An 18,427-nucleotide genomic window follows, 5' to 3' on the forward strand; every position below is an offset into this window, starting at 1 on the left:
TTAGGCGTACCGGCACAAAAGTTAGGCGCACTCAAATTTTTCAACCGCTTCACTTAACACCGCAGTTTTACATGTGCACCTTCTTTGGGGGGAGGTCCATACAGACAATATTCATTTCTAAATTATTAACTAACAATGTTGTGCTTAAAGTGCTTTGTCAATATTGTAGAAAATGTTAAACTTAATCATCATCTTGGCCTCCTCTGACGACCTGTTTGCTGTTGCATGCTGCTGAAAGGCAGTGGGGAGAAGGGACACTTGGGCAGTGCATTTATTGCAGCATGAAGTGTGTTTTCTGGATACACTGCTGCTTTTTCAGCATTCAAAGATTGATGGCACTGTGTCAGAGCTGGCTATGAATTTCAGACGGATCAGACCTTAACTTAACAAAAAAGTTATCAATAGTTCTTTTCATCTTTTCTTATTACCCACAGCTACATCCACTTCTGTCGGGCCTAGGCTGCTCACTAGGGCTGGGTATCATCACTGATTTCTATAATCCATTCAATTCCGGTTCTCAAAGTCCTGATTCGATTCAATTTAGCCTCAGACAGTCAGAAATATTATAATTCTGATCATTTATCAGTACTGACACTTGTGAGACTTCATCAGAATTGTGAACATCACAGCAGATGCCTTTGTGTAAAAGTAACTGAGAATAAAACACAGAAAAACATGAAGGAGATTTTCCTGGTCTGGCGTTTTATAGCAGATAACCTTAAAAATATTCTGCAATATTCTGCAATTTTGCATAATTTTAAGAAGTTTAAATTTCTTCAGTATTGAACAGCAGAAATTAGGCTTTCTTGTCGGACGTCATTTACATGAAAAAAGAAAAAGACAGCGCTGTAAACAATAATAAGCGAATGAATAATCCAGAAAACAGAGATTTGAGACGGGAAACTGTTCTTGAAGTACACACAGGGAGCTGTGTAGGAAGTGTAATTTTTATCGTGGGGAAGCAAAACAGCAAAAGTCAGAGGGAATTCATGACGACATTGAGCAAATGTGAAGCGTAGTTTGCTGCTTCTTTTTGGCTCGGCGAATTTTGGTTGGAGAGACAAACCTGCAGCTCAGAATCAGCGCAAAAAAACGTAAACACAGCACGGACCCGACGCATCAGAATCGCTAAGCTCCGACAGCGTGTCCGTCTGCGGGCCGTCCGGTGAGAAAGCCGAGAAAGACAAAGCTGATTCTGATGCGTCTTGTCGCTCTGTGTTTACGTCTTTGTGTGGAATCCGTTAATGAATTGATATCGCCTAATTAAAGCTACTCACCTCCCTCTTCTACTTGCACTTTCCACTGGACCATGGCCAATCAGAGAGGTCCCGCCCCTGACTATCTCTGATTGGTTTAGTCCACGATAGGGGCATAATGTGTGTCTGCTGTTGACAACATGGAGAGTTGCAGAGATTTTTTTTTTGTTACCCAAACAGGTGCGACCAAATGTTGGTAACAGTTGGTCGCACTGGTGCGACCAAATGTTTTTTTTTAGTCGCACCACGGAAAAATTTGGTCGCATTTGCGACCATATTGGTCGCACTCTAGAGCCCTGCACTGCAATTCTGTCCAGGGTGTACTCCACCTCTTGTCCTGTTATAGCTGGGATAGGCTTTTTTTTTTTTTTTTTTTTTTTTTTATGTTTACTGTTCCTGCACTACCTACATACCAAGTATGTTTATGGTTTCTAAAAACATCTTTGCACTACTTACCTAGTTAGAATAGTTAGTTTTAGTTAGATAGTTAGTTTTTCTTGTTAATTTATGTTGTAATTTATGCTAGGTCAGTCTGCCCTGTCTCGAGCTAGCTAGTTTAGTAATTTTCTGTTAACTTATGTTGTAAATTCATGTTGCGTGTAGCACCTTGGCCCTGGAGGAACGCTGTTTCGCCTCACTATGTACAACTGTATATAGCTGAAGTGACAATAAAGCCAACTTGAACTTGAACTTGAAGAAAGGGTAGAGGACAGTCCCTTGTCGTGCTCCAGTGCTGCTGATCACTTTGTCAGACTGCAGTCTCTTGGACTGCAGCCCACACCAGACATTCCCAGCACAACCTCACTATATGTTTAGGTTTGCCAGTCCTGTCCAGCATCCTGCAGTGCCAAATGATCCAACTCACCACCAGGTGGTGATCACTTGACAGTTGACCTCTCTTCACCCAAGTGTCCAATTATAGGGTTACAAAATCAATCATTGATCTATGACCTAGGGTGCCCTGATCCCACATGTCACTTATGGACATATATAACTTGAAGCAAGCAACCCTCTCATCCCCTGGGAAAAAGAACAGCCTAAAGCAAGCAAGATGAAGGTTTGCAGGACGATATGGCTGATGGCTGTCACCCAGACAATCATGAATAAATTGTTAAATTTACAGTAATGAATCTTCTTTTTTCAGACTTCAGTACAATAAAACAGACAAAGAAACAAACAAAAATTCTCTCCATACCTGAGAGTGTCCAGTCTCCAACTTGGATCCTTCAGTCCAGCCAACAGCAGCTTCAATCCTGAGCCTCCCGGATAATTATAGCTCAGGTCCAGCTCTCTCAGATGGGAGGGGTTGGAGCTCAGTGCAGAGGCCAGAAAAGTACAGCCTTTCTCTGTAATCAGACAGCCTGACAGACTGCAGAAACACAAAACAGTAATCCATCAGTGAAAACTTCCTGCAAAGCTTGTTTTTATTCATTTATTTTACTTTTTTCAATTAATTTAATAGACAGTCAATGCCAGATGAATGTATACATTACATCATTTTAAAATGCGGTAAATTTCCTACTTTGAACCACATGCATTTTCTCTGATAAATCGCTGCAGTCATTTAAAGGCCAAACCCAACTTCACACATTAGGTGATAATTCAAGAAGCTTTCAAACCCCCCACAGAAAACCAACAACTTCCAAATCCTGGCCCAGATGTCTATGCTGGCTGTGTTTTTAACACATGTTAACGCTATTCCAGGAATCATTGACAGAAAGTATTTACAGAACACTATTACCAAAACAGTCATTTTCTTTGTATCTTCCCAAACTATTAAAAAGTTGAAATGAGGGATTTTCGCTTGTTTCATTTTAGAGCAGCTGCTCTTCATTTGCATATCGTCACCTCTTAACGAAGAGCCCTCTACTGACAAGCAGAGGTAATGCGCCTTAACATTGGTTGCCAACCAAGAAGAAGAAGAAGCTGTGAGCCAGAAGGAAAGGGGTGAGTGAGTGATTCGTTCACCCTATGATTCAGCACAGAAAGGGAGGGGGTGAGTAGCTCACATGTGCTGTTAGCATGTTAGCGGAGTGATGCTACTGTGAACTGTGAAGCTACTGTCTTGATGTGAGCTTCTATTCAGGGTTTTTTTCTTCCAGTTCAGAGCAGAAATTTTTTTGTTAAGATACTGGATGTTGTGTTTTTCTCCACAATTTTAATTATAAGCTAGATATATTTCTACTAATGAAATTAGTTTGCTAACAGTAACAGGGATGAGTCAGTGAGTCAGTTGGGCTTGTGAATCATGATTAATGAGTCAGTAAAGTGATTCTCGAGTATTGAACGATTCGTTCATAATTCACGCATTACTACCACATTGTCCAAATTTTGGACTTTAATTGAAGATATTGCTATATAGCCGGAGAAAAGCAAAATCAAATAATATAAAAAATTGAAGAAACTAACTTGAATTATCTAATTAGCCTACTCTAAGCTATTGCTAATTTTGTTCTTATTTTTGGGAGGAGAGAGGTTAGAAAGAATATGCATGGAGCCGAAATGGAGCTGAAGATGCACTTATCTCTGTGTTTTGTGTTAACGATATACCTTGAAAAAAAATTACAAAACTAATGTTTAAGTCCATAGTTTTGGGCAGCGGCTGCTATTCTGGCCTAACTGTGGACTCCTCAGGCTAAATCCTTAGGTGATGTCTTTTGAATCTCAAATTAGGATAATTCAAATTCAGTTTGTAAAAGCATTTATTCAAGTTACAATTCAGATTCAATCCGAGCAATTCAAATTCAAATTTAACTTATTGAAATTCAGTTTCTGATGCCACAGATTTCTGCTCATATTTATTTTACATAATGTAAAGCTGAAGTTCATTGATAAGTTTAATCAAAAACTTGGAAAAACATGGAAACATCTGCTGATGAAAATGCGTTGATTTATTGGTCTGTTATGAAGCTATTGCTATTTCTAATGTGTTTTTATCACTTTCTGATGTTTTATTAATTAAACAATACATGTATTGATTGTTGTGCTATTTAAGTAAAGTTTTATATTTTATTTATAGTCTACTAAAAATATTTAAATATTACTGTTTAAATTACTAATATGTGACATGTATTAGTAGTGATGTTGTGCTGAGGGTTAAGATGATTTTTTTGTCTTTTGGTATACTATGAAATGGCAATAAACAATTTTTAAATGTGTAATATGTGCTCATGTTTCTTTTACCCTACCTATTCAAATTCTTTTAATGATACATTTTATTTTCAAAGATTTAAAATGGTTCTTTAAAGAACCACTTCAAAAAGGTTCTTTAAAATGTTTTTTAAAGAACCTTTTTGAAGGACCTTTTTAAAAATGGTTTTTTAAAGAAAGGCTCTTTCAAAAACTATTAAAGGTTCCCCACAGAACCATAAAGAAATGGTTCTTTGGGGCACCTTTAATGGTTTTTCAATGAACCACTGAAAGAAATAGTTCTTCAAAGAACCATTGCCTGAAAGGCTCTTTGTGGCAATATAAAAGGTTCTTCTATGGCATCAGTCAAAAGAACGAACTTCGGTTCCAGTTGACACCTTTATTTTTCTGAGTGTAAGATGAGAACCCCAGACCCTGCCCACCTCCTCCAGCTTAGGAAACATTGTTATGACCCGACTCTGCAAGGGGACAGGGGAGGTAACGTAAAATAGGCCCTCTCAAAGGGAATCAGTTTAATAAAAAGCTTTATTAAAAAAAGGACTCAGAACTGAAAATTGATAGTGTTGCTTACTGCAGACCACTAGGCAAATAACAGCCAATTGTCCAGGTGGATTGCCACATTTGAATTTAGGATGGTTGGCACAGGTCCCCACCCAGCCAATTGTCTGTGGGTCCCAGCACACTTGGATTTGGTTGAAGGAAGGCTGGCTCACTTCCTCCGAGGCCAGGGGCTGTAAAAAAACAAAACAAAACTAAAACACCAGGGCGTTCCCACGCCAGCTGAGAGATATAATCTCTGCAGCGTGTTCTGGGTCTGCCTCAGGGCGTCTTCCCGATGGGACATCACCTAGGAGGCATCCTTGTAAGATGCCCAAACCACCTAAACTGGCTCAAATTTCATGTGGAGGAGCAGCAGCTCTACTCTGGGCCCCTCCCGAATGGCTAAACTCCTCACCCTGTCTACCTGTCAACCCTCTCTAAGGGAGAGGTCAGCCAGCCTTTGGAGAAAACTCTTTTCAGCTGCTTGCATCCGCTATCTCCTTCTTTCAGTCACTATCCACAACTTGTGACCATAGGTGAGAGTATGGATGTAGATCAACCTGTAAATTGAGAGTTTCGCTTCGCTGGTGTTTCCAAAGTGTGTGATTATAGGGGGACATATGATTGTTGATTTTTTTCGCTGTCATTTTCAGCATTAATGAAAATGACTGCAGAGTCATTTTCATCATGCCAAGTAGGCACCTAAAACATGCATTGTTTAATATTTTCTTTCCTCCAGTATGAAAAGAAAGTGAAAATAGGTTTTTCCAGGCAGAAATTGAGAGACAAATAATTCACAGATACTAGGCAATTCTGTGAAAGGTAGGCTTTTTATGCAACAAGATTAACATGACCATAAGCGGAAAGTCTGTATCCTGACCTGAGAGTTTCCAGTGTACAGTGTGGACTTTCCATTCCAGCAGATAGAAGCTTCACTCCTGAATCCTGGAGATCACTGTTACTTAGGTCCAGCTCTCTGACACTAGAAAACTGGGAGCCTAGAACTGAGGACAGAGCTTCACAGCTTCTCTCTGAAAGGTTGCAGATACTCATTCTGAAGAAAAAACAAAGATATTTGTGGTCAGATTAAATAACATGTAATGAAGAATGATTAGAATGATCTACTGCAATTTGTGACAACTGGTTGCCAGCTGAAAACAAACGCGATGGCACAGGAACCTCTGTACCATTTTTTCCTCTCTAATTCCAATGATGGCAGTCATAGCAGAGAAAAAAAAAAGACAAACTGAGTTGTGAGTGTTTACAACTGACAAAAAGTGTATTGGTGTATGTATTAGAAAGAAGAATAAAAGAAGAAGACTGAAGAATAAAACTCTTGGAGATAGAGACAAGATCAACCTGAGGCTAGTAAACCCGGGGGCCTTAAGAATTAGACCTATGTTCTTATTTTAGTAAAATGGATACAGAGGTTATAGGTGATGATAGCTGAATTATGTTGAAAGGAGTGCACTGGGTCAGGAAAGAAACAGAAAATAATGCTTCACCAACAAAACATCAATTATATTTTTTTCCAACCGGAGAGACAAACTAAAAGTTGTGGAGGAGTATTCATTTTTTAGGGCTAAAGCCTGTCCATGATTGATTGATAATACTTTATTCATCCTGAGGGAAATTGTGTTATCCGGTCTTTAAGTCTGACATCATTAGCCATTTCCGGGCCCAAACTCCTTTCTTTTTTTTTTTTTTTGTCTGTCCCATTTGGTTCTTTAGCCGTCAGAATTGTTGTCTGAAGACCAACAAGGATACCAAATGGATTTATTTTGCCAAATGGATCATCATGGCATTGCCGCATTGGTCCATTTGATCAACTTTTGTTGTTATTATTTATTTTATTTTCAGTTGTTACAGATGAGACAGACATGATTGGGGGACAGGAAAGGGAGAAAGAAAGAGAGGAAGGAAAAGAAAAACAGAAGGGAAAAGGGACAGTGAGAAAGGCCACTTACAAAGACAAAAAAAAAATCTCCTGGATCACCTGTTGAGAGAAAAAGAATAGAAAACAAGCAAAAAAAACAAAGCAACATACTAAACACAACACCATCACGTTTATCTAGCTAAGTGTAAACAGCAATAAATACTAAATATTGAATGTTGTTGTGCAGCACAGACAGCGCACAATGTGCTTTGAAGTAGCAGCTAAGAAAGGTGTAGTTTATGTCTACGAGCAGTGAACACCCGTGTGCACACCTGTGTGGATCAGCGCGCTTGTATACAGAAGGTTTCCCCATGTAACGGTCTGCTAGAGGGTGTGGAGGGCCATAGCCCCGTCCCCCAGGGGCTGAAGCAGGAGATCCAGGCTCCAGACATCCAGGGACCCCAGAGTGCGAGAGCCCAAGGAGTACCACCGGAGGGGCATCTGTGCCACCCTCCTGGGAAGGGCTGGGGAGATCACCAGACGAGGGGTCACCCAGTAGCCACGGAGCAGAAGCCAGAGGGGGCAGAACTGGTGCGCCCGCCAGAGTAAACAGCCGGCAGCCAGCTGTGCCAGAGTAAACCGAGTTGCAGGCCCCGAGGCCGGAGGCCCAAGGGCCCCCTTTGCCCCGGAAGAGGCCTGACCGAGCGACAGGCACCAGGCCCCGCCAAGTAGCCACCGGGAGTGAGCTGGTGCATACCTGAGCGCCCAGCCCCGGACACCAAGAACCACCAATTCACCAACCACTGAGGGCATCAGTTACCGGCAGGGAGTGTGGTGAGGGGAGATAGGCCTCCACACTTTGGAGGGCCTGGGTGTTCCCAGGGAGGTGGAGTCTAAGACCCGACCTGATATATAAACACAGACAAACAGGCACACACAGACACAAACATGCATTCCCACCCTCATGCACACATATACAAACACTCAGCACTCATCTAACGTAGGAATAGACATATATGCACATGTACACACAATCGCACTCCCCAAACATACTCTATACCACGGGTCCAGGTATCCTCGCCCCCAGAGGGGGAAACGGCACCCAGACCCAAGAGATGTGATCCTTTCCCCCGGGGTGGAGGCAAGCAGACCGCCCTAGGCTTCGCAGAAGCAGGGAGGCCAATCTGTCAGCCAACACCTCCTCCCAGCCCCCCGCCCCGATGGCTGGCAGAGAACGGGGGTGTGTGAAGACCCCATACCTCCCTCCTCCCGCTCATGTGTATTGTTGCTGCGTGTTGTTCTAAAGTGCATTTAAAACAGGGGAGGGCATGGTGCCTCTGCCGGAGAGCAGCAGGTGTTAGCACGGCCCCTCCCGAGAACCCTCAATGTCTACATGGACTTAAAATTGAGAGGTGGGCACCGGCGCCAGAGGTAGGGTTGAATACTCAGACCATTCACTGGACGCCGTTGACGTGGTCACCCTCAAGGTCCTATATATATGTGTGTGTTATGACAGTGTGAATAATGTGGATGTCTAAGTTGTGGAATAAAATTGAGGCACAGGTGGCCAGAAGGGGACAGAGGGGGGGGATGTCTCCCCTGCACCCTGGTGACACACCCACACCCCAAGGCCCTACCTGTGTGGGTGGGTGTGGTGGAGCGGGAAGAGGGAGGCAGCCGGGGATGGGGAGGAAAAGAAAGGAGGGGCAAGATGCTCCTCCTTAGGGCCAGCTCCCCCGCTGACCCTAGTAGGCACCCACCAAGGCAAGGGAGTCCAGGCCCATCCAGACCGGGGCCTACGGCGGCAGCACCGCCAAGCCCCATAGGACCCAGGGAAGCCCACCCTACCCCACCGCAGAGGAAACTGTACCCACCCCAACATTCAATCATCTCCCAGACTACACAAGACAACAGACACCCAGGTTAGGTTTGTTCTCCACCTCTCCTATGTCTCTCCCCCACCTGCAGAGTGGACTTCTGCAAGGATGGAGCAACCTCCCTGCCAGTTGAAGAGCCCCCCAGTTAGGCCGGGCCCAAACTCCACTTCAGGTCACAAAGTCAAGCGAACACTACAGCATCCCTAAGAGTTAAAAACTGTCTAAATTATTTCATCTTTAATAAAATGATCACCGTGGCTGATCTACCAGCTGTGATAATTAGGTTTAACATCCAGGCATCCGTGCCATGCTATTGCACTTGTCACTAACCCAATGGTTAGTGATAAGTACAATGGCATGGTAGGAAGCTGAAAATGGACCACACTTCAGTCAGGAGAACGACTGAGATAATCCATCCACAGTACGAGGTTAGTCATTAATATACTATTGCATGGGCTGGGCTATGGTTACATTGCAGGTCTCCAAAAGTTGAATCTGTTCATCTGGACGTAGCGTTTTGTGGGAGAAACGTTTCGTCACTCATCCAAGTGACTTCTTCAGTCTCAGCTGACTGCAGTTTTCCCCAAACCTTATAAACAGTACATTTGCATAATGACTGAAACCAGCCCACTGAAGGAACAATGGGCTGGGAGGTCAGTTCCTTAATCATAATTATGCAAATTCCCATGAAATAATTGTGATCACTGCGTTGTTTTAATAGGCTTGTTCAGATTAAATAGAAAAAGATATAAAGCCTTAAAACATGTTAAAAACACAAAAGACTTAATAAATGCAGAGTAGTTTGGGCCCAGAAGCAGCGTTCATGTATGTCATCACTTAAAGACCGGATAGGCTGCCAGGCACTCCAGCGCCATCTTGAGCACCCCTTTCGGCCATACAGCCGACAACAGCGCCACAGTTCCTGCAGCTATCTTTAAGGCGCTGTGTCTGTGTACATGAGAGATTTGTGTATGTGTGTATCCTGTGTCTGACTGGGAGGAGAAGCTAGTCAACACTCTTCCAGCTGGTGTAGTTGACCTTGAACAATAAGGGAAGAGAATCGAACTCGGTCCTGTTTTCAAGGAGAATTTTTAATTCCAGTCAGCCTAGGCCATGACAGCTGGCACCGTAGCCGCATGAAATGAAGATGGTAGTTGTTAGGGTTAGTGCGAACGAACTGCATCCAATTTTACAGTTGGTCTAATGTCCATCACTGGTCACCAGGTCTCTCAATTTCCCTATGACTCTATGAGGGTTTATAGCTCGACGTGACTAGAAAAAGACACGAGAAGCGAAGCAGGAAAGATAAGGGAGAGGAAGAAAGATGAGACCGCCTCCATTGAGAGCCGAGAGAAGAATGCACTAGTGCTACTTTGATAAAAGTTGCATCCATATAGCCTTCAGAAACACTGGCATTTTCAACTGTTGTAATGCAAAATATACTTGATTCTGAGTGCTAACAATCATTTACATTAATGATTTTTATATTAACATTCTTAGACTTGTATGAGAGCCCACCATCCACTTCTTGGCCTCAGGTGGTCACCTACTTGTCGGAAGGTTGGTAGTTCGATCTCTGTCTGCTCCAGTCAACATGTGTATGTTAGATTGAAAGCATTTAAAGAAAAGGAGCTTAGAAACAGTGCATGTGCAAAACGGTGTGAACGGGTGAAAGAGGCAAGTTTTATAAAGTGCTTTCAGTGCTCAGATATAGTAGAAACTCACTATATAAAAACCAGTCCATTCACCATCAAGCTGTTTGTGTTTTTTAAATTATACATGGAAGCTTTTCGGTAAGTAGAATCAACATTAGCTAGAATAGAAAAAAATAAAAGCACAAATATATTTACACAGCTTTGTTGGAGGCTTTGACCACTGGCAGCAGCCTCAGAAGAGCCTCCTCTGAAACTGAGTATTTCTTCAGGTCAAACACATCCAGATCTTTTTCTGATGACAGTAAGATGAAGATCAGAGCTGACCACTGAGCAGGAGACAGTTTATCTGTGGAGAGACTTCCTGAACTCAAGTACTGTCTGATCTCCTGCACTAGGGAATGATCATTCAGTTCATTCAGACAGTGGAACAGAATGATGCTTTTCTCTACAGACAGAGACTCATTGAGTTTCTCCTTGATGTACTGAACTGTTTTCTGATGAGAATTTGAGCTATTTCCTTTCTGTGTCAGCAGGCCTTGTAGAAGAGTCTGATTGGTTTGCAGTGAAAGACCCAGGAGGAAGCGGAGGAGCAAGTCCAGGTGTCCATTTGGACTCTGTAAGGCCTTGTCCACAGCTTTCTGGTAGAAAAATGTCACTGCAGATTCCACTTCTCTTGATTCCTTTTTTGCAAACAATTTAGACCATATAGCGTTCTTCTGTTGTTCTTCCAGCAGATTAATTCCAGAGTTAATGAAGGTCAGATGCACATGAAGAGCAGCCAGAAACTCCTGAACACTCAGATGGATGAAGCAGAACACCTTGTCCTGGTACAGTCCTCTCTCCTCTTTAAAGATCTGTGTGAACACTCCTGAGTACACTGAGGCTGCTCTGATATCAATGCCACACTCTGTCAGGTCTGATTCATAGAAGATCAGGTTTCCTTTCTGCAGCTGATCAAAAGCCAGTTTTCCCAGAGACTCAATCATCTTCCTGCTCTCTGGACTCCAGTGTGGATCTGTCTCAGCTCCTCCATCACACTTTATCTTCTTCACTTTGGCCTGAACCACCAGAAAGTGGATGTACATCTCAGTCAGGGTCTTGGGCAGCTGTCCTTCCTCTCTGGTTTCCAGCACATCCTCCAGAACTGTAGCAGTGATCCAGCAGAAGACTGGGAAGTGACACATGATGTGGAGGCTTTGTGATGTCTTCATGTGGGAGGTGATGGTGCTGGCTAGCTTTTCTCCTCTGAATCTCTTCTTAAAGTACTTCTTCATCTGCCGGTCAGTGAATCCTCTGACCTCTGTCACCATGCCAACACAGACAGGAGGAATCTGATTGGCTGCTGCAGGTCGTGTGGTTATCCAGAGACGAGCAGAGGGAAGCAGTTTCCCCCTGATGAGGTTTATCAGCAGCACATCCACTGAGGTGGACTTTCTAGGGTCGGTTAGGATTGTAGTTTTGTGGAAGTCCAGAGGAAGTCGACACTCATCCAGACCATCAAAGATGAACACAACCTGGAAGTCTTCAAAGCTGCAGATTCCTGCTTCTCTGGTTTCAGTAAAGAAGTGATGAACAAGTTCCACCAAGCTGAACTTTTCCTCTTTCAGCACATTCAGCTCTCTGAAAGTGAATGGAAATATGAGCTGGATGTCCTGGTTGGCTTTGTCTTCAGCCCAGTCCAGTGTGTATTTCTGTGTTAAGACTGTTTTCCCAATGCCAGCCACTCCCTTTGTCAGCACTGTTCGGATTGGTTCATCTCTTCCAGGTGAGACTTTAAAGATGTCTTCTTGTCTGATTGTTGTTTCTGGTCTGCCTGGTTTCCTGGATGCCATTTCCATCTGTCTGACCTCATGTTCATCATTGACCTCTGCAGTCCCTCCCTCTGTGATGTAGAGCTCTGCATTGATCTGATTCAGAAGGGTTGGGTTTCCTGCTTTAGAGATCCCCTCAAACACACACTGGAACTTCTTCTTCAGTGCAGATTTAAGTTCGCGTTGACAAACTGAAACAACACATTCTGAAAAAAAAAGCAGATTATCAGTTCACGTTGTGTAAAGGAAGAGTTGAGTTTCTTTTCTCTAAGATATGTTCATTTGACCACATGTTGGTCAATCTCTTGAGACATCAGTAAAATGTCCCATTTATCCAGCAGCTTAAATCTTTAGATAAATCCTCTTACTGCTCTTCAGGCGGTCAGCCACCTCCTCCTGCTTCATTCTCCTCAGGAAGTTTAGTGTGATCTTTATAAATGCCTCTCTGGTGTTCCTCTGTTCATCATCCTCCCGCTGACTCTCTAAGCATTCTGGGTAATCTGGACTCAAAACCTTCTGGATCTTCTTCAGCTCGTTCCTCACAAAAGTGATGATGTTGTCCTCCAGCAGCTGGAACAGAATACTTTATGAATGACCCAATCAGACTGAAATCATGGATCCAAACATCAGATCCATGTTGGACACACTGACAATCCACTGGTCTACAAAGAGCAGCATGGAGATCATTGTGAACAGAATAGATGTGAAAGTAGTTGTTGTACATGTACAGACCATAAATATGGAGTCCAGCTGTGTTTGATGATGCTGGACAGAGTGATCACTGAGAACCTCTGGGCTCTGCTGGTCCACTCTGTGGAGGAATCATGAAGAATTAGTTCATGCACAGAGTAAGAATTCAAAAAGTGACCTTTTAAGATAGTGATTAAGATGAATCCCTATAGTTGTAAAAATTTACTAGTCCGTCTGAATCCACTGAGGTTCAACAGCTTAGTGAATTGTATTGAGTTCAAGTATGAACAGTGTTTTGTTGCGTATCACTGTTTCAATAACATGTGAACAAGTAGAAGTTGGTAGAAAACCAGAAAAAAAGTATTTAACATTCAGTAACTGGCCAGTCTGTCTTCCAGCACCTTAACATCTGCCTTCCAAACCAGGCTGATTAGTATGTTACAGCTGACAAGTAACTAGGGAGCCAGTCCATGAAATATCTGTGAGTACCACTCATCTGACAACCTCTGATCTTTTTCATTTGTACAATAACTTATGAAATAAATTTTATACTAACTTTAAGTGTCACAATCTAAAGCATTTAAAAAACACAACGCTTTTTCAATAACCAACATTAACATTAGTATTGTGGGACATCTAATACTTTCAGTAAATTGCAACAACTCAATTTCTACAACATAGAGGAATGGGAATTAATATTGGTACACTGGATGTTTGATCTGTTTTCTCTTTTTTTTTTTTTTTTTTAACCTGTCCCATTTGGTTCTTTTGCCATCAGAATTATTGTCTAAAGGCGAAGAAAGATGCCCAACGGATTTACTTTACCAAATGGACCATCCCAGCCTTGCCGTAATGGTCCATTTGATTCAACTTTTTATTGTTTATTTTATTTTCACTTGCTGAATACGGGACAGACTTGACTTGATCTGTTTTCTCACTGAAGAAAAATTCAAAATACATATCCTGAGTAAACTTCAAAGCAGATGTCACAAACTCCTGGCTCATGGAGAGTTGACAGAAGAGCTAAGTTTGTGTTCCATATATGGCCAAACCAAAGCAAAAGATCCAGATCCAGCAATGAATAGAATAGAATAGAATTCAACTTTATTGTCATTGCACATGTACAGGTACAGGGCACCGAAATGCAGTTTGCATCTATCCAGAAAGTGCTTTAGCCGTGATATAGATATATTACAATATATATTAGCAATAATATAGATGTGTAAGTATATTACAGAAATGGGTCTATTATGGTATGTTATAATGTACACAGTGTGAAGTATGGTATGAATATTCTATAACTATAAGTATGTAGTGAGTACAAGCTATGTACAGGCTATGAACAGGATAAATATGAAGTAAAAACTATACAGAAATCTGAGACATACAGTTATACAGAAATGTGAAGTATGCAAGTTATAAACAGTTGTAGGATTAAAAATTATCGTATGTACAGAATGATTATTTACACAGAACTATACAGTAGTGGTAAAGTGCTAGTGGTTGTGGGTGTGTGTATGTTCAGTCCATGAGTTTAACGTGGGTCAGATGTCAGGAGGCAGAGTTCAGGAGTCTGACAGCTGTGGGGAAGAAGCTGTTCCGGTACCTGGTGGTCTTAGTCCGGAGGCTCCTGTAGCGCCTCCCAGAGGGCAGGAGGGTGAAGAGTCCATGTGATGGGTGACTGGGGTCTCTGATGATTTTCACAGCCCTTTTCAGACACCGCTTCCTGTAGATGTCCTTTATGGCAGGAAGTGGTGCTCCGGCGATGCGCTGGGCAGTTTTCACAACCCTCTGCAACGCCTTCCGGTCCGAGGCAGAGCAGTTCCCGTACCAGACTGTTATACAGTTGGTCAGGATGCTCTCGATGGTGCAGCGGTAGAAGTTCACCAGGATGTCTGAGGACAGGTGGTTCTTCCTCAGAGTTCTCAAGAAGAAGAGGCGCTGGTGAGCCTTCTTGACCAGCTTGGAGCAGTTGGTTGTCCAGGTGAGATCCTCGGAGATGTGGACTCCCAGGAACTTGAAGCTGCTCACACGCTCCACAGCCGTCCCCTTAATGTGGATGGGTGGATGTGGGTCAGCATTCCTCCTGTAGTCCACGATGAGCTCCTTAGTCTTCTCAGTGTTAAGCAGCAGGTTGTTTGTGTCGCACCACTCAGCCAGACGATCCACCTCCTCCCTGTAGGCGGTCTCATCGTTGTCGCTGATGAGGCCAATCACCGTGGTGTCATCTGCAAACTTAATGATGGTGTTGGAACCATCAGCAGGTCTGCAGTCGTGGGTGAAGAGGGAGTAGAGGAAAGGGCTCATCACACAGCCTTGTGGTACACCGGTGTTCATTGTGATTGTTGATGAGCAGCGGTTATCCAGTCGGACATGTTGGGGGCGGTTGGTCAGGAAGTCCAGTAACCATTTGCAGATGAGGGAACTGATGCCCAGGTCTGTCAGTTTCCTGATGAGTTGTGAGGGGAGGATTGTATTGAATGCTGAACTGAAGTCTATAAACAGCATTCTGGCGTAGGTGTTGTTGTTGTCCAGGTGTGAGAGGACAGAGTGCAGTGCGATGGAGACTGCATCCTCTGTGCTCCTGTTCTGGCGGTATGCAAATTGGTGGGGGTCCAGGGTGGGGGGGAGACAGGATTTGAAGTGTGCTAAGACCGGCTGCTCTAAGCACTTAGTGACGATAGGGGTGAGTGCTACTGGGCGGTAGTCATTGAGGCTAAATGGGTTGGAGTTTTTGGGTATCGGGACGATGGAGGTGGATTTGAAGGCGTGGGCCAAGGACAGATTGAATATGTCTGTGAGCACTCCTGCAAGCTCCCCAGAACACACTCTGAGAACATGCCCGGGGATGCCATCAGGACCTGCAGCCTTGTGGACATTGATCCTGCTCAGCACCGCTCCTACATCGGTGGGGGAGAGAGTCAGAGGTTGGTGGTCTGGCGTCATGTCTGTTATGGTTGTGGTTGTGGGGTTCCCTCGCTCAAAACGAGCATAAAAGTTGTTGAGCCTCGTTGAGGAAGGAGACATCAGAGGATGCGGGGGAGGGTTTGGTGGTCCTGTAGTCTGTAATGGTCTGGAGTCCTTGCCACAATGGCTCTTCACTACATTAAACATCAACAAACACTATGCAGAAAATGCTTGAAGTCATGTCTGTAATCCTGAAATGTGTAAATTACAATAGGTCCAGAGGTTTACACCCTCTTGTATGGTACTTTACTGATGTGCATTAGCACAGGAAGGGGTGTGTTGAGGAGATTTTTTGAGTTAAAAGCTAAATTCAAGATATTCATTGAAGTGTTAAACCGGATGTTCTTGAATTGGATGATTCAAAATGGATAGGAGCTGGTGGTAGACTTCCGCAGGCACAAACATCCTCCACTGCAACCACTGAACATCCAAGGTATGGACATTGAGACTGTGGACAGCTACAGGTACCTTGGTGTTCATCTGAACAACAAACTGGACTGGACTCATAACTCAGACGCCCTCTACAGGAAAGGGCAGAGCAGGCTGTACCTGCCTGCGGAAACTCAGGTCGTTTGGAGTGGAGGGCCCACTCCTGAAGACCTTCTATGACTCTGTGGTGGCCTCAGCTATCTTTTATGGTGTGATCTGCTGGGGCGGCAGCATCTCTGCTGGGGACAGGAAGAGACTGAACAGGCTGATCCGCAGAGCCAGCTCTGTTCTAGGATGCCCTCTGGACCCAGTAGAGGTGGTGAGTGACAGGAGAATGGTGGCTAAGCTGTCATCCCTGTTGGATAACATCTCCCACCCCATGCATGAGACTGTGACAGCACTGAGCAGCTCCTTCAGTGGGAGACTGCGGCACCCACGGTGTGGGACGGAGAGATTTCGCAGGTCTTTCCTCCCCACTGCTGTCAGACTCCACAACAAAGACTTTTAACTGATCAAACACACACATCCACAAATGTGCAATAACACAAATGTGCAATAATCTTTCTGGCAACCGTTGTATTTTTCACTCTGTTGTATATAGCATTTGTACTCTATTTTTATCCTATTGTATATTTTATTCTATTTTATTCTACTGTATATAGTATTCTATTTTTATTTTTATTCTATTCTGTACAGTTGTGTACTGTATTTATTCTTATTTTATTTTACTCTAATTGTCCTTCATAACTTTTGCACTGTCCACTTCCTGCTGTGACAAAACAAATTTCCCACGTGTGGGACTAATAAAGGTTATCTTATCTTATCTTATAATGGCATTTCTTGAGAACATTACACACGAGCTTAACATTCTGAACTTAAAGCTGTCAGGTTTTGGACAGCTCATCATAGCGGCCTATGAGAGTGTGAAAACCTTCTCCACAAAACTGAAACTATGCAAAACCCATCTGTCTGCTATTGAAATCCTGCAATGAGAGTTTGAAACATGATTTGGCTAACTTGAAGGCATGCGGTGACACTTCCCAGCTGCTTGCAGACCCCTTCTCAGCTGATGTGGAGTGTCCCCACTGAACTCACTGAATTGCAGTGCAACAGTGAACTAAAAAATCTAAAAAAGTGTTTCTAAGACATCTGCCTCTGTAATTCCCAAAGCTGTTAAGAGTTTTCAGGTGTTTAATGTAACTATTTGGAAGCAAATATCTGTGTCCCAAAATGTTGATACGGTCATTTGGACGCAGTGTTTTCAGTGGGAGAAGCTTTTCGTCACTTATCCAAGTGACTTCTTCAGTCTCAGCTGACTGCAGGTTTCCCCAATCTTATAAACAGTACATTTGCATAATGACTGAAACCAGCCCACTGAAGGAACAATGGGCTATGCATTCAGTTCCTTGACTCCGTGTTCAAACCAGCGTTCCTCCGTGTCCAGGATGTGTACATCCTTATCATTGATAGAGTGCCCACTGGCCTGTAGGTGTAAATAGACGGTGGAGTCCTGAGGTTGAAACTTAGAGATGTTATAGGTGACCGAGTTGATCATACACACAACTGGTCATAAAGGTACACCCTGTTTATGTATCTTCGGTAAACCATACAGACTTGGTGTAGATTCCTCTTGGTACAGCCTGTGGTATGAGGTCCGGTCAATGACTGCTTCAGACAATCTATCACCTATTCTTGTAGCCACTTTCTGGGTCTCATTTCAGAATTTTGTCACTTAGCTGTGACAAAATTCTCTCATGATACGGTTTACGGTTTAGCAAAACCTTGTCCCTACCCTTGTCTGCTGGAAGGATGATAACGTTGTTGTCATCACTGAGTAATGCAAATGCCTTCCTCTCCTCAATTGTGATGTTAGATTCAGGTGGCTTTGCATTGCTGAGCCAGGCTGAAACTTTAGTCCGTAGTTGCTCTGCTTCCACGTCTGCAATGTTGTTGTTTCAAATTGCTGTTTCTGCGGCTGTGATCAGTTCCACTAGCGCAGGGGTGGGCAATTCCAGGCCCCGAGGGCCGGTGTCCCTGCAGGTTTTAGATCTCACCTTGGGTTAACACACCTGAATCACATGATTAGTTCGTTACCAGGCCTCTGGAGAACATCGGGACATGTTGAGGAGATAATTTAGCCATTTAAATCAGCTGTGTTGGTTCAAGGACACATGTA

The 18,427-nt window shown here is 43.4% G+C and overlaps 1 protein-coding gene across 1 annotated transcript; it reads right to left on the reverse strand.

Moving 5' to 3' along the window:
• Positions 1 to 2,451: 2,451 nt before the first annotated feature.
• On the reverse strand, positions 2,452 to 15,801 carry LOC134623612 (protein NLRC3-like; the record flags this gene model as incomplete). The annotated part of the gene is made up of 6 exons (XM_065469863.1): positions 14,759 to 15,801; positions 12,898 to 12,976; positions 12,534 to 12,735; positions 10,550 to 12,371; positions 5,827 to 6,000; positions 2,452 to 2,625 (listed from the first exon to the last, which is right to left on the reverse strand). Coding segments are annotated over exons 1-6 (3,494 nt in total), but the record flags the coding sequence as incomplete, so codon positions are not given.
• Between the last annotated feature and the right edge of the window lie 2,626 nt (positions 15,802 to 18,427).

The sequence above is a fragment of the Pelmatolapia mariae genome, unplaced genomic scaffold (genome assembly GCF_036321145.2).
Source record: "Pelmatolapia mariae isolate MD_Pm_ZW unplaced genomic scaffold, Pm_UMD_F_2 NODE_ptg000776l+_length_18427_cov_1, whole genome shotgun sequence".
NCBI lineage: Eukaryota > Metazoa > Chordata > Actinopteri > Cichliformes > Cichlidae > Pelmatolapia > Pelmatolapia mariae.